At 38.1% G+C, this 16,228-nt stretch overlaps 1 protein-coding gene across 1 annotated transcript; it reads left to right on the top strand.

Annotated features, from left to right (window-relative positions):
• The first annotated feature begins 400 nt into the window (after positions 1–400).
• LOC103718439 lies at positions 401–11,259 on the top strand. Its single transcript, XM_008807265.4, has 8 exons — positions 401–720; positions 3,260–6,087; positions 6,809–8,159; positions 8,889–9,226; positions 9,318–9,521; positions 9,896–9,993; positions 10,483–10,574; positions 10,676–11,259. Exons 1-8 carry the CDS (start codon positions 534–536, stop codon positions 10,708–10,710), a joined length of 5,133 nt encoding a protein of 1,710 aa, XP_008805487.3. The 5' UTR covers positions 401–533; the 3' UTR covers positions 10,711–11,259.
• Positions 11,260–16,228: the final 4,969 nt, after the last annotated feature.

Below are 16,228 nucleotides of genomic sequence, written 5' to 3'. Positions count from 1 at the left end.
ACAAACCCATGGTGAAATTCAAACCCAACATGTTGGATCATTCAAACATGCCCTTAACGTAGGTAGCATCCAATATGTCAAATTACCAAAATATTTGATCAATTTCAATTATCGTCCCATATAATTACACTGCGCAAAACCTGTCCCAATTTGACCTTACAAGCCATAGAAATTAGCAAACGTGTAGGGCACCACTTGCCCCTCAAAATGCGACTCCTTCCGGTTTATCTGAACCGTCCTGTCGGACCGGTTCTTGTCCCGGTCTAATCTTGTTACACGATACCCCTTTTACGGAGTAGCAGAACCCCTGTGATGACGTCTGACGGTATACCGTACCGTAGTCTCGGCCTCAACGGTTTCAGGACTTTCAAATGCTTTCCCCCTTGGGGTGGGCGGTCCCCTTGTCTCTCTCTCGCTCCCTCCCTCTCTCTGGAGAGCGAAGAGAAAACCCTAGATTGACTTCCTTAGGGTTTCGTCTCGCGAGGGTTCCAGATCCACCTCCCTCGCTGTCGATCGATCCGGATTAGGGCGGAATGTCGACAATGGAGCACCTCTTCATGCAGATCTTCGAGCGGAAGAACTGGATCGAGGGCCAGCTCAGGCAACAGATCGATTCCTACGGCCAGTCCCTGGCCTACAACGTCCTCGCCGATGGTGGTCACCCTCCGCCGTGGCTGTGGACAATGAAACCGGCCGCCCCTGGTTGCCCTGATTCCAATGGTACTCGCTTTCTCCCCCGCTCTGGGGTTGCTATTGTGGATAAGTTTCTATATTTCTGTGGGATTTCTTATTACCTTGGTGAAATTACTGAATTGAGAGTTTAGGATTTAGGGTTTTGTTGGGAATCAAACAGATTGGAGCTTTCTGTTTTTTGATTTTTTGACTCTTCGAAGATTACAGGTTTCTTGAATTGGTCGTAGGGTTTTCATAGGTTTAAAACGCTGCGGTGAATTTAGATCTCTGGATGTACCAAACAAAAAATTAAAGCTCCGGGATACTCTTCGTTCTTGTGTTTTCCTGATTATTTGGAGCTATGACATTTTTGTTTTTTTTTTCGGTATGATTTGTCTTGGACCTCGGATTCTTGAATTATTGGCCACAATTAGCCGTGAATTGTTGCTGTTATTTATTTGCGCTATTAGAAGCGATATTTGGAGTTCTGATTAATAAGCATGTAACGATGATTATTGTAGGGAACAATCCTTTTTCCGAGTTCCTTTTTGTAGGTTAAGGTTAGATGCTCAATTCAGGAATGTTTCTCTCTCTTTTTTAAAAATTTTTTGTTTAGACGGCAAACTTTACAGGAGTGCTTTCTTTCAATCTTTTTTTCCCGTACATTTCTCGGGTTTATAGGGCAAGTTGGCCTCTTGGTTACTGGAAGTCACAATTATCTTTAAGTGTTCAGCACCACTTGATTTTTTTTCCAGTACTGAATTTGGAAAACCTTGTACACCTCTCTTAGTTCCATTAACAGTTACATACATTGCTCTTCAAAACATTACGGGGCTGTAGATTCATAGTTCTGTACTTTTTTAAGAATAATATAGGAATGCCTCTTAAAAGTTCTGCTGTGCTGTAGCACCGACCTGTTTACCACAAAATGAGCCTTCTTTTGACTTGTCCTTTACCTAGCATCAAGGTTTTAGGAAAATGCAATAGAGTGGCAACTCCATTCTGTGGGGTTGTCGAGTTTGTAGCTATTGGTGGCCTGCTGCCTTGAGTGAACCAGCAAAGGTCTCTCAGTGAACTTCAAAAATAGAGCGGGAGAGAAATGTGACTTCAATGCATCTCTTAGACTAGGCTTTCATCCAGGTGCAAGGCAACCAGGTTTGTATTTATCCACTCTGTTTCACTGTTTGAGCTGAGATCTGGAACTAAAGTATATCTTTTTCTGTTCATGGCGACCCATGTAAATGTGAGGCCCAACTGACCAGATTTGTGCCTTAACTGTCCCCAGATTGTATTAACTTGCATGCTGGGGTAAGAACTTGAATGGCCTGAAAAAGGTGTCTTGATGAAAAAGTGTCATGCTAGTGTGAGATGTGATGACAAAACCTTGCAATGGCCCTCTGCTTGCAACTTGTGCACATATGCATGTGTTTGTTTGTGCAGTGTCTAATGTTGGATATGAATATCAAGTTTATTACATATCCATTATGAGTTATGGCCTCTAATTTTCTTGCCATACCCATTTTCAGTTTTATAAAGACATGAATTACCTCACAGTACATCATTCCTATTTTATAACACTGTAATAAAGTAGTTTATTTATTTTGAAAACCTAATAAACATTGATTTGTTTTTGCTCGCCAAATTTTAAATTCTTTTTCCATTGTCTCATTTTGATTAGTTGTAATATCATGAGGCACCTGCTTTTTCTATTGTCAGTTTGTTGTCATTGTGGTGAACCATGTTTTTCTCTTTAATGGCTTTGTCTTGAACAGTGGTTCAGGACCCTCATTTTTTGTTGATGGCATTGCTTCAGGACCTTAATGTCAGGTTTTCTCAGTGGTTCTTCTATGTTCAGGCCCATGTAATCCTCCTCTCTTTTTTAGAATTTTGTAGGCATATTACTTCATGCCCTTTGAGCATAGGTTTTAAATCTTATGTTTTCTTTCTCTGGTCGTGTCCGTGGCTCTATCATTCATTTTGTTGGAATCTTTAATTTTTTTCCATTTTATTGTACTAACATGTACTCCTAATGCTGATAGATGGCATGTAGAAACATATATAGAACTCCTTAGTTGTGGACCAACTCATAGTACTTAGAACTCTCTCTGCACTTATTAGATGGTATCGGGCTCTTCTTTGTCCTTTTCATGATAGATAGAGGTTATTTATTAGAAATCTAAATGGTTGTTTTTGAATCAGATGAAGGCTTCATATTTATATTTGGTGCAACTATTATGAGGATATTTTATAAAATGCCTAACAATTTACTTATCCTTGATATTAAATTCTCATTACAATGTCTAATCTTCTTCTTGGTCTGTCTTCCATTTTCTTGGTTTTATGTCTTCAATGCATGTCGCGAGGAGGGCAGGCGGGAGGTGGTTTAAGTACATACTCTTTATTTGGAGTTATATTGTGTTGATATCTTCCTCAAAGTAATTGTGTCAATTATTGAAACATTCTCATAGTTTTCATTACTCAGCTTCAGTTCTTTATATGCAATATTATCTATTCTCTGTTATATATTTCCTTTATTTGGCGAATTATTTTCTTGATACTGAGTTAAGCAGAGAACAACTAACTTCAGGAATCTTATTCCCACTCCCACGGACTACCACTCCTTCAACAAACAACAACAATCTTTACACCCTTCCAACTCTGAAGGGTGCGAATGTGTCCCAGCCCAGTAGCCTCTTCAATGAAATGTGTGTTTCAAATCAAAATTTCTTCACAGAGCCAATTGATGAAGTGGTTCCTGATAATTTCCTTGAAAACATTGAACGAGATTCTGATATGATAGGCTTGAAAGATGTTGAGGCTAACGCTGAATTTGACCCACTTGCAAGGATACAGCATTCCAGATCGAGGCAAAGGGACCTAGAGAATCATCTCAGCAAGAAAGCAAAAATTACAAGTTTTGGAGATGAAAGTACTATGGATCAATATACTGGTAGAATGACTCGGTCTAGGGTTGCCTCCTTGAAGCCTGATAGTATTAAGGAAACATCAGTTATGAACTTGTTGGCTTTTGACAATGTAGATGGTGGTCGAGCCACTAGATCAAGAAGAGCATCTCAGAAACCTGATTCTCTTCACAAGTTATCGAAACCAGCTAAACCTTTAATACCTGTGGAATTTGGAACACAGAAAGCATCGGAAGATCAAATGGGTTTCTGGCCAGCTACGTATGGAAACATAGACACTCTTGAAGGAAATAATGTTGATGACGCTGTGGCTCCACAGAGATGTGTTAGACAAGCTGCAGTGAAGGGGCTTGCCTCAGATGCATCTTCTCCTGTTAACTCTGGGTTGAGGATGGCATGCACTGCAGCTCCAGATCTGTCTCAGACGCATTTTCTGGTTGAACCAAAGAAACTTCTTTTCGATGGCATTGAAGTTTGTGGTTCAAATGACAATCCTGTTACTGCTTTTGAAAAAGAAAATCAAGAATACTCTGAGGTTACCCTTTCAAAGATGGAGGCCATGCAATCACTAAAAGAGGATCAATTTTCCAGAGATTTTATGAAAGCACATTGTTCTTTAGCATGCAGGGAGCCTCAAGATGATGTCCTGCACACTGGAGAAGTTTTGCAAAGAACAGAGGCAGCTGGCAGAGTTTCAGAGGGATGTGCAAACAAGAGTCTTAAATTGGTTGAAGTAGATGACTCAGAGTGTCACTCCCTCCCTAGTTCATGCAATAAGCATTCTCAGACACCTGCTCGGTTGCCCGTGAAACCAACACATTGGATCTCTAATAATGAACTGACACTTCCATCCTCTATGAGTGACTCTATATCAAACTGTAATACAAAATTTTCAGGTCAACCAAGGGTTCAACATGATTGTAGCTCTGAAAATTCATCAGGAGATCTGGGGAAGCATAATTTGGAAGAGCGATTTAGTGTACCTCTCATTGATGTGCGAACAATCATGGTAGCCAGCAGGCTGTCTGAGACCAATTCCTCAGCTGAATCAAAGGATCATCTACTTGATACTATGAAGCAGATTAATTTGGATAGGAATTCTATTGCTTCCTTGGGGAAAGAAACCAAGGGCGGCAATTTTGAGAATGATATAAAATTGGACGCTGTGCAGTCAGTGAAAGAAGAATCGTCCCACAGATCTTTGAAAACAGCTCATGTTTCTCCAGCAAATGTGCAGATTCAGGAAGAGGTTGTCTTATCTGCCTTGGAAGATGTGAGAACAGATGAAAGTAAAAGGGTCTCAGGTGAAGTTTGTGAAGAGATTTCTGAGTTACTTGTAACGGTGAAGCCCAAATGTAATCCTCAATTTATATACTGTGATGATATACCTTCACATATATCGGCCATGTCAGCTTTGGAAGCGATGCCTAGGAGCAATGTTAGTGAGAATCATTCAATTGGAAAGCCTGTTCAGTGCCCAACAGATGAGAATTGTGAGAGAATGCTCATCAAAGAAACAAATGGCAGCTCAATTAAACCGACAGACCCCCTTCTCAGTGATGGTCCAGAGTTATTGTTCTCTGAAGCAGATGGCATGTGCATAGAAGCTGAAAAAGCTGACACCAGTGCAGTGCAACTTGGGAATAGAAGTTTTGCAACGCCCGCATCAATATCTGGTGCTGCTGAAAATCATGATGTGGAGGTAGAATGCCAGCATCCGTCAAGATGTTCAACTATATGTGATAAGATTATGGGTTCTTGTAGATCAAATGATTCTGTTTTAGTTTCTTCCAATAAAATTGGTGAGTTCTTTTCACCTCAGGAAGCTGTGGTTAATGCTGATATCAGAAATATCAAGGAGAAGCTCGCTGTCAGGAAGATGCCAAATACGGCTGAAGCTCATAGAAACTCAAGCAGTCTTGATAAGAATTTTGCTTCTTGTAGAGCAAATGCTATCAGTGTACCTTGTCCTGAAAAAAATTCCATGCAGCTGGAAACCATCAAAGGTGATATTTATGCAGGTGCAAAGAATGTTGCAGAGAAGACTGTCATTCAGCACGTACAAACACCAAATAATATTGAAGCTCACATTGCAGCACCAGAAGCTCATTACTCCTTAAGGAGCTCGAGTAGCCAGAAAAAAAAGCTTGATTCTTTTAGATTAATTGGAACCAATGCTGCAAGCAGTTCGAAACAATCAAGGAAAATTGTTGCCCGTGCGTGTGAAAGTTCATGGCCTAAAGGGAGAAAATTGGAAGGACAATTAAATAATATCCTGGCTACTTCTCCTAGGATGAGGTTTAAACCTCCCCTGCATGTTCATAAGGGCAGTGTCTGCAGAAGCAAGATGAGTTCAGAAAATGCTTTAGGAGATGGTATGGAGTTACAGTCTTCTCCATTACCAAGTGATTTGAAAAGTGAGATAGCAAATGCAGCCCTCGAGAGTCCTCTTGAAGTTCTACAAATTAGCAAGAAGCTCTGTGTGAGAGAGGTATAGAAATCTTGTGTAACTTCCTTACATTATGTTCATATTGCAGAACACAATTAGAATTATACTGCAGTAGTTGGTGTGTACGCTAGCAAGCATGTATGCATGTGTTTGTACAAGTGCTTGCCTGTCTGCATATGCATGTTGTTGTCATCTGTGTCGATGCATGTATGCATGCATGAGTGTGTGTGTGTGCGCGCGCGCGCGCATGCATGTGTGCGCATTACCTGTTTGCACATATGTTTTTGCATGTTTGTGTATGTTTTTGTGTGCTGTGTATGGGGATTCACTGTTTATCGAAGTGGTTGGGGGTTATTTAATCTACCTTAAATTTCACAAACTAAGCCCCTGCTGTTTAAAGAAAGCAGGGATATACTGTTTATATTTAATGACTACAATATGATTTTTGATTGTTCAAGTTGCTTCTTCAAAAATATTATACACTCCATTTATAAGAACACAAAAGCTTTCTCATCTAACAGGATAAATATTTGTGCGGTCTCTTTCTGTTATATTGCTTTGTGTTGCATGGCAGAGTTCATCAAGTAGCATAACGAAGCAATCTGCTTTTTAATTGCTGAAATCATTTTTTAGATATCTTAAGTTTATTGAGTGTATGCTTTTTTTGTGGGTCTGTGTGTATGTGTGTGTATAAACATGTATGTAATAATTAGGTTCATGTCTGTCTTGTTATAGCCACTCATATTTCAGTCTTGCTTGGCAGGATGGTTCTTGCTTAAAAGCTGAGGAAGGAATTATGATGGCTCCATTACAAATTGAACATAGACAAGGAGTATCTTTTCATGATTTGATGGATGAAATATCTGGAACTTGTTTAGCAAACAAAGTGGGTGTGTCTGAATTGTCTGACTTTAAACTAAAAGAACATTGTATTTCAGAAGATAATCATGATTTAATGCATAGCAGGAGCACATTAAGTCATAAAATAACGAAGAGTCCTGGTTATCATGTGGAACCTACTGAAGAGACCAATATGAATGATACAGAAAGAAGTCTTTATGCATATGACATGGCTGATTGCGATGAGACCATGCCAGAGTTTGAGGGATTTAGCATTGGTGTTCCTTCTACTATAGAGGACAGTGTCTTCTACAATTCTGATCTTCAAAGTCTTGCAGGAGAACAGGATTCTGTGCTTGAGCAGTTGTGCAGCTCTAGGAATTTGGTTACCCCAAGATCTCGTCCTTCTACCAAGTATAAAATTAATAGACTTCCTGATGTTTATCGATCTTTACCTGCCGGGACTCTGGAGCACATAGAGTCAAGCAATCCACTCCATTTTAATGATGTTGATATGAAACAATTTAAGGAAAGTGACGATGAGAAGATTTATGGTCTTTTTGGCAACTTGGAATTAGAATATGATGGTTCTTTCAATGGAAAATCTCATTCTCACAGTATGCCTTCTACAAGTGCAAGATTTGGATGGCTTGCTGGTAAGCCTCCTTTGACCCCTCCAGTTGAAAAGTCCTGCCAGAGAAAGGTTTCAGGGAGAAGTTATGCCAGCTCAGAGACGGTGGGTTCGAACCCAGAACTAGTATGTTTTCGTATTGATGAAAATACCAGCACCACTAAAGAAAATGAAAATCCAGATGAACTAGACATGTCCAAAGAGAGAGTTGGCTCAAGAGAGATCAAGGTGTCAACTGACAGAAAAGCACTTCTAGATATCACTGCAGTATATCAGAATGCACCAACTTTGGCTTCTGTTTCCGAGAAGTTTGCTGAAAGAGTCAATCTACAATCTGTGAACGCAGAGTCTTACTCTGGGACTCGAAACAGTGTCTGTATGATTGTGGGAAATGCTTGTGCCAGAAAGCCTAAAATAGTTGACAAGGAGAATCATAGCCTTCTGGTTAATGGAAATCGAGTTCAGAAAGCAGCTGAATCTATCAATAGCAGGTCCAGTAAACCAGAAATTTCTAGAAAAGCAGGGGATAGAAACAAAAGCCGGCCACAACTAGAAAAAGGATACAAGCCCAGCAATATCGTGTCCAATATATCTTCTTTTATTCCACTTGTCCAACAAAAGCAGCAAGCAGCAACTGCAAAAGGTGATTTTGTTGATTTTTTCCGCTGAAATTTTAATAACTAAAAGACTATATAAAGTAGTGTCTTTAGGGTAAATAATCCATTATGCCACAGCTTATATAAACCTGAATCTATTTTGATAAGTTATGTTGGATTATTTAGAGATTCATTAAACATTTACAGGAAGAAATTTGGGAAAACCCAACTGAAGTTGTTCTGATTATGTTTCTTCTTCTTTTTTTTTCATTTTCAGTATTTTTATGAAATGTAAATTTCATTACTTGTTCTAACAAAAAGAAATGAAAGCCGAGCTCAAAACCTAAAATTACTTCAAAAACAATAGATGCCATATTCCTTATTACAGAATTATTACATTTACATTTTTAAAACTATTTTTCCTCCTGAAGTAGCCATTGTTGTAGATGGCTACAGCTTGGAGTTTCAGCTGCTGTCAGCACTATTTGTTTTCTTAAAAAATTTTGCAGTCAGTTACAGTTAGTTGCTATAAACTGATAAAGGAAGAAAAGGATGAGTAAGGCTATATATATCATGACTCCGAAGATTAGAATTTTTCTACTAGGTCGCAACTGAGTAATATAAGGTACTATTGTGTTTTGTCTTGGGCCATTCAGTATCTTTATATTTTTTAAAATGATAAAAAATCATGGTCACTGTTTGTGACTGCATGAGCAAAACAAGAAAGTTTCCCTTAAATTTGATGCCTTACTAATGCGATAGTTGTTGCCTTGCAGGGAAGAAAGAAATTAAAGTCAAAGCATTAGAGGCTGCTGAAGCTGCGAAGCGTCTTGAAGAGAAGAAACAAAATGAGCGTGAAATGCGGAAAGCAGCCGCAAGGCTTGAGCGTGCAAGGTTGGAACAGGAGAAAGAGCTCAAGCAAAAGCAGAAAGAAGAGGAAAGGAAGAAAAAGGAAGCAGAAGTAGCTGCAAGGAAGAGGCAGAGGGAAGAAGAAGAAAGAAGGGAAAAGGAAAGAAAGAGAAGATGCATTGAAGAAGCTCGAAAATTGCAAAGGGAACAGGAGGAAAAATTACGTGCTGAGAAAGACGAAAGAGAGCTTTGGCGCAAAGCTGCAGTAAGCTCTTATCTTGATTCTTCATTAATATGCTAATGTCCATTTGACATATATGTTCTTCACATCAACATTTGTATGGTGACTTTCCCAGGATGAGAAAGAACGAAGGAAGAAAGAAACAATGGAACAGGCAAATCACCAATCGAAATCAGAAAAAGAAGGGGAAATTGCTGGGTGCAGAAAAGATGCTGAGTTGAAACCCAGCACCACCGAGGTGGTAGTGAGGGAAGGTATACATGGAAATAATAGCTTTGCAGGCCCTGATTCTTCTAAAGAATTAAAGGATCTTGAAAAGGTAATATTGCCCTAGCAGATCTAGATTCTGCATTACTTATCAGTAGTCTTTTTGAGACCAGAAGTAATGGTATTATGTTGGCTTTGTTTACTGTAACTTCCATGTAATTTTATTTGTTTATAGTTGAGACTTTCATTTGGCAATGCTGGATTTGTTTTTGGATAAGTGCTATAAGCTACAAGGCTGTCTAAGAGCAATTCAGTTTAATTAACATTTAGTAATGAAAATAATTGCTAGTGTGGATGAACTACTAGAATTTTTTCTGTTGTTAAATTTTAAATGTGGATAAATCTGGGCAAGGATCTGCACTCATTCAGTATGAAGTTGCTAGCTAACTTAGATCGTTGTTGATCTTGATCTTATTGGTTTTGCAGTTGTATGAGATATCTCCATACAAAGACTCTGAAGTTGAGGATGATGATGCAGAAGAAGAAATTAGGCGCAGAAAGAAATACATTCCTTCATGGGCAAGGTGAACAATTAATTTTTATTTAGCTGACTGTTGATAAAAGCATGCACATATCTTATCCATATTTATAATATGAGTTCATTTTCTACAAGTTTCAACAGTCTTTAAGCAGTACTTGTTGCTGCATTGATTTGACTATGTGTCTCTTCAGTAACCATCTTTTACTGAAAGTAATCCTAAAAATTAGATGACCTTATTCTGGTTTCCCACTTGAACTTGTTCTGATAAGTAATAAATAATAGAAGGTTTGATTGGCTAGGATCCTCGCACCAAAAATGTCTGGATGAAGGGAGTGTTGAAGTTTTCACTGGGACATGTGACATTGACTGGCACATGCCAACCTTGTTTTGATTTGAACACTAGTAGCTCTTCCTATTACATAACTTATATAGCAGGCAGTTCATTTGGATTTTTACTTATGTTTTTTTTTTCCCAGAACTATCAATTTGTCTTTCCTAAGTAATTCTAATAATGTAGCACTGGTATTTGCAGGAGAGAATGCTTGGATCAAATTTTACTTTCCAATCAACGGCAAGATCCAACAGAAATCTTCTGTCGTAAGAGTTCTTTTGACTTAAATGAAGGTAAGTCCTGGGCAAAGCAACCAAGGATGCTTTATTCCAGAACAAATATTTGGTGCATCAATTATAGGCTGATAGTGCCATCCAATCTTCACTTTCTGCAGTTCTTTTGCCTCGTATTCTTCGGCTGCCATCGTGATCACATGGCGATGTTTGGTCAGTTGCCTGCACGGTGATCCTTTGATCTGGATAGTGGTGTATCTGCAGAGCTCCCAAAATGATCTGGTGGTTGTGCCATATGGTTCCCCTTCTCTAGGCATCATTTATTTGCTGAGTGTTGGCAGGGTTACCATCTGGAGACACCAAGGTTTTTCCTTTTCCTTTTCTTTTTCCCTGTTTGGGGGAGGGGGTGTTCAATAAGATGTGCATGCTCGACCACCACCAGCACCCCCCAACCCCCCTCCAACAACATATATTGCATGTGTGGTTCACAGCTCCGATATCATCATGCTGTCAGTACAGTGCTCAATATGCAGCTGGAATGCTAACGCTGCTTCTCATGTACCAATTATTTGCATGCAATGAGACCACTGCATAGCCTTATTCTGCAGGTTACAGAATGTGTATGCCCCATGGTTTAAACTTCCTTTTTTGTGTATATAAGAAATTCATAGAATGGTCGAGTTCCTTATGGAAAACATTTTCCTAAGTTTTACGCTTAACTAGGATTTCCGGTTCTTCATCCTGATACATGCGCTCGCTCTCTCTCTCTCTCTCTCTCTCTCTGCGCTCGCGCGCGCACATTGTCTGAAGATTTGAATCATATCTGTTATATGCTGAGGATGACAAGATCTACTTTTGGCATATTCTTATGCGAAAGCTACCAAATTGGACTCTGAAAAAGGAAGCTGATATATATGTTATGGTGAAAATATGTAATAGAAACTAGAAAAAAAGAGAGTAGATTAGTTTACAATAGTGTATTAAAAATACTAAACTTATCATTATATTGCGTTTGGATGAATGCCATGAAAGTAAGGTGTAGTTCATGTAGGATAACTGGTTCTTTTCTGGCTGCTTAGCATGCCTTACTGTTAACATGGTTATAATTGGCCAGCTGTCTCAATGACATGACCCAAGATCTGCTAAAAAACTGTAATAGCTGATATCTTTCTTGCAAAGCTTTTTAAAAGGCAAATTCGAGCTATTAACACCTGAAGAGAAATTACACAATTTGTGTTGCTTGCTGTAAAACATTTAGTATTTGCAAATGAAACGAAAAAAAGGAAAAATATCAACCGGAGAAACCAGTCATTTTTTTTTCCTTGGAATATGTTATAATTTGTCACCCTTATTGACCTTGCGGGCTACTATGTGATAGCGCAACATTGTTTATGCGCTTTTGCGGACGGTACAGTACATAAAGAGAGACTAGCTTTACTTCCAACTAACTTAAATGAAAGTAAGCCTCTGATAATACTTGCATAATTTTCTTCCACTTGTATAGATGTCGTCGTTTCATTTAGGTTTATATGGATTGTAGTTTAATCCCACAATTTTGAAAATCTGGTAACTAAACTTTTCATACCAACCCTAGTCATCATTGTTTGACTGTTTTCTCCAGAGTTACTCATGGAGAGTCCAAGCAACTGGAATGTTAGAAAGAATGGTGATCTGAGATTCGCTTAGATCTATCGGTTGATGAAAATTTAATAAACTAAACTGACGGCCGTTGCACCTAATAACAATGGGTTTTGAATACACCGATTTCATCTGGGCTGGTTGGGGATATCTGGGATACTCACTCTGTTGATAGAGTGCTCGGGTTCATCCTTGTCTCTTGGGTGCCCTTACCCCCGGCCATCTCAAGGTACATTTCAATAGCAATGTGGTCATTGAGTGAGGTAGAGTAAGTATGGACTTTGTGATTAGGAGCCACGACTCACAATTGGTTGCTACGGGAGGCTAACGCATCGTTGGGTTGTCAGCTGTAGGGGCGAAGCTCAGGGCAGCTTGGGAGAGTATCGCCTTCGCGAGCTGGCTGTGAGGCGGAACACATCATTCTGGAGGGACACTCAGGCACAATGATAGACTGGATACGAGAGGAGAGGTGGAGGGGGGATGCGAGCCCTTACTTCATGACATTCGGCAGATATTGGAAGGATGCAGCACCTTTCAGGTTGTGCATGCCTACCGAGAAGCAAACCGAGCCCCCGATTAGGTGGCTACCAATGTGGTGGAACATTCTAAAGAGGTCCTTTGGACTCACCAGGGGGTCCTTCCAGCACCGTTTTGCCAGGTTCTTACTTTTGATTCGATTGGCTACACCTACATTAGAGTAGAGTGAGAAGCAGGTGTATCAAAAAAAAAAAAAACAATGGGTTTTGAATCTCTAGAACTAATTTATGTGCTAGATCTATGGGTTTATAACATAATACTAGTTTGAGGATTTGAAGTTAATGCAATTGCCATGTCACCAGGATGCAGCTGGTCTCTGGATCTTTCCTTCTAAGTACATATCACGGCAATGAGCTAGCTAGACGGACAGCTGATGGCCCTACTTATGATGGATATATGGGAATGTTTTATTTGGGTCAAGGAATTAAGTATTCCTGTGTTGCATTCTCTACAGCGCTTACTTTGCAGGAGGCAGGTAGCTCTCAACAAGTCCACATCTCTAGAGTTTTTGTTGCGTCAATCATTAGAACATAAATTCATACAACAGACACAAACATGAGCGTACATTGAGTTTGAAACTAATTTGAATCATTTATAATTTACTAAAAATACGCCATTATATATATATTAGATTAAGGGAACGTAAGGGATGCCGAGGGAGAGAGCGCCAGCCATAGTCGAGAATTTTAATAGACGAGGAGATCATGTAAATCACACAATCTCAAAAATTTAGGACACTAGATTCTTTTTCAGAGGTAATTTTCACTATCTTAATTTTTCAAGGACTCTTCTGGCCAAAAAAATCTTTAATTAGAAAATTCTATCACGCCCGCGCTAAATCCGTGCCGACCGTTTTCCACCCACTACCATATATATAATTTAGGTTGGCATCCCAAAAGGTCCAAATTTGGCACTTTATGCGCTTTAAGGATGAAATTACTTCTCTACATACAACTTTGCCTTCTTTAGATTTTTTTAAGATTTAGGGTAATCTTAGGGAATTTCAACTCCATGGTTTTCAGCAATGCTGTTAATGAAGGAATTTTTTTCCCCTGATTGCATGGGCTTCCATATTATACTTAGTACATTGTCTTGCTTGGAGTTGCTATTACATATATAATTTAATGTTTATAGTAATAGTTTTTTCTGAAAGAATTTAATATTTGTAATTGTAATAACTCAAGACCTCACCTAAAATGGCAAGCCAGAAGATATTACTTAAGTTCGTTGATCCTATACTGCACGGATTGTCACATACTTCCCCTAGTTTATATGGGTCATGATCCGAGTCCTAACGTCCTAGTCAGGCTAAGAGTCCAAATCCATTCAAATCTAATCTCAAGCACTACGATCGGTCCGTGGTCAATCTCAATGAGCCCGTGTTACAGTGTCTCCTAGTTTATATGGGTCATGATCCGAGTCCGCTTGAATACCACATTTATCACAACTTAGGACCTTACCCAAAATAGCTAGCCGAAAGATATTATTTAGGTTCATTGATCCTATATAAGTACCAAAAATCTACCCAGTGAATAACCACTGTGAGACTAAACACGCCGGTTCAGATCCTCACAGTAGTTTATCTCCCTTTATATAGGAAAGAGTTTGGTTAATCTTATGAAATGTTGTGAGCATAGATGCATTGGTAATTTATGACATAATCCATGCTTGTAGCCACTAAATCAAGAAAGCAGTAATTTGTTTACGGTTATTTACATCTATACTATTTAGTGCAGGTTGTTATCATAAATCTCACTTTGGAAGTTGTTAAAATGGTAATTTATCCGCTGACCATCCTAAGGCCTCGTTTGGCAGAGCTATTAATGGTAGAGCTTTCGAAAGTACAGTTTTTTGAAGTAGAGCTTTTATAAAAAGCTATTTGCTGTTTGGCAACTATATTTCTAAAGTGCAATAAAACTTTAATTTGTGTTTGGTAAATAAATTGAAAAAGTACTTCTGGTATGACAAAATGACCAAAAAAAATATTGCATAATATTATACAATAGAGTATAATAAAATATAATATATATTAATACATAAATATATGATATAGTATATATTATCGTAATGTAATATAATATTATTATAATATATTTATTTAATATTCTATATTATCACAGAATAATGTAACATAATTTGATATTATATAACATAATATATCAATGTATTATGATATAATATAATATTATATTATATTTATAGTATAATATAATAATAAAGTATAAAATAAAAAATTATTAGCGTAAATTAATTCTCTGTCCTTCTAATGACTGTGGTATAACAGAAAGTTCTTATTGACTGAAACAACCATTTCCGGTCCAAAAATTCTGCTAATCGTAATTGTAATATTTTATCATGAGTATTTTGGTCCTCAAAAAAAAAAAAATATAAATCAAAATAGCTTTCCGATGCATGCTAAAAGTGTTTTTCTAAAGAAGCTCAATTTTAGAGTTTCTCCCAAAAAGCTGTTTTAGCTTTCTGACAAAGCTAAAACAGCTTCTCGATTTTTTTACTAAACACTTCTATGTCATCCAAAAGTAGTTTTGGAGAGTCAGAAAGTACTTTCTGGCCCACCAAAAGCTCTGCCAAATGGGCCTAAGGCTATTATAATAATGGTTGGTTTGTTGTCCAAGGAAAAATTTGTTTTTTTATAGTTGCTTAACATCAGCAAGTATCTGTGACCGTCAAGGTTATTCTGCATTAATGACTATTTTCCACACGCTTTCCTGCCTCTTATTGAAGTGGCATCCTTGAGATTTTTATTACCTCTCTACTATTTTACTTGCAACAAACTTTGTTTCTTATGTACCAATGAGGAAAGAAAAAGAAAAGATTGTTCCCACTGTGTGAATATAAACAGCCGTCTAAGTCACGTAAAGCTTTTTCCATGAGTGCATGACTGAATGTTATGAGGTCTTGAGCCGGTAGTGACTTAGAATATACTCTTTGACTTTATGGTTTATGCTTCAAAATATACTGCAAGTTCTGAACTAGTACTGTATAAATGTTAAACAGCTCCTATGGTTTTAGAATCCATACGGTTAGGTGAATTGTTAATTTGATAAATACTCTTAAATATGCTACTACTCTATATGGCTGCTAATCGATGTAAACCAGTTAATCTCTAGCATCATGCGTGTATTTACTACTGCAGTTCAATTAAAGATTGCAATAACTGCCATTGCATCCACTAGTTTTCCCTTTTTTGTGCTTACTGATCTGCTTGAATTCCCAGAGCCTGGTTTAGAGACCTTAATTATAATACTCCACAAGTTTGTTTCATGATTAGCTTCTTGCAATTTTAAGTTTAAAGCACGTCATTCATTAACTAGTATTTAAAATATCTCTTCTTTAAGTTAATGGAACACTTGATCGAAATATTAGCAATGGCACCTCATATGCAATTTAATTTTGACAGAAAAGACATCCCACTTCTGGTTAAATCCATGTAATATCCTCTTCATTGAGAAGTTTTCCAAAACAAAGATTTAAATTAAGATCTAGTGAGAGATTGAGGGCATATTAGATGGAATAAAAGT

Source organism: Phoenix dactylifera, unplaced genomic scaffold (genome assembly GCF_009389715.1).
Source record: "Phoenix dactylifera cultivar Barhee BC4 unplaced genomic scaffold, palm_55x_up_171113_PBpolish2nd_filt_p 000320F, whole genome shotgun sequence".
In the NCBI taxonomy this organism is placed as follows: domain Eukaryota; kingdom Viridiplantae; phylum Streptophyta; class Magnoliopsida; order Arecales; family Arecaceae; genus Phoenix; species Phoenix dactylifera.
This window is presented reverse-complemented; position numbering and strand designations above follow the sequence as displayed.

What these genes read in the sequence shown, in the direction of transcription:
- LOC103718439 (XM_008807265.4), top strand. Translation starts at nt 534, where the DNA reads ATGTCGACAATGGAGCACCTCTTCATGCAGATCTTCGAGCGGAAGAAC. An exon ending in GCAAGCAGCAACTGCAAAAG is followed by an intron (nt 8,160 to 8,888) that starts GTGATTTTGTTG and finishes GTTGCCTTGCAG; the next exon opens with GGAAGAAAGAAATTAAAGTC. An exon ending in AATTAAAGGATCTTGAAAAG is followed by an intron (nt 9,522 to 9,895) that starts GTAATATTGCCC and finishes TTGGTTTTGCAG; the next exon opens with TTGTATGAGATATCTCCATA.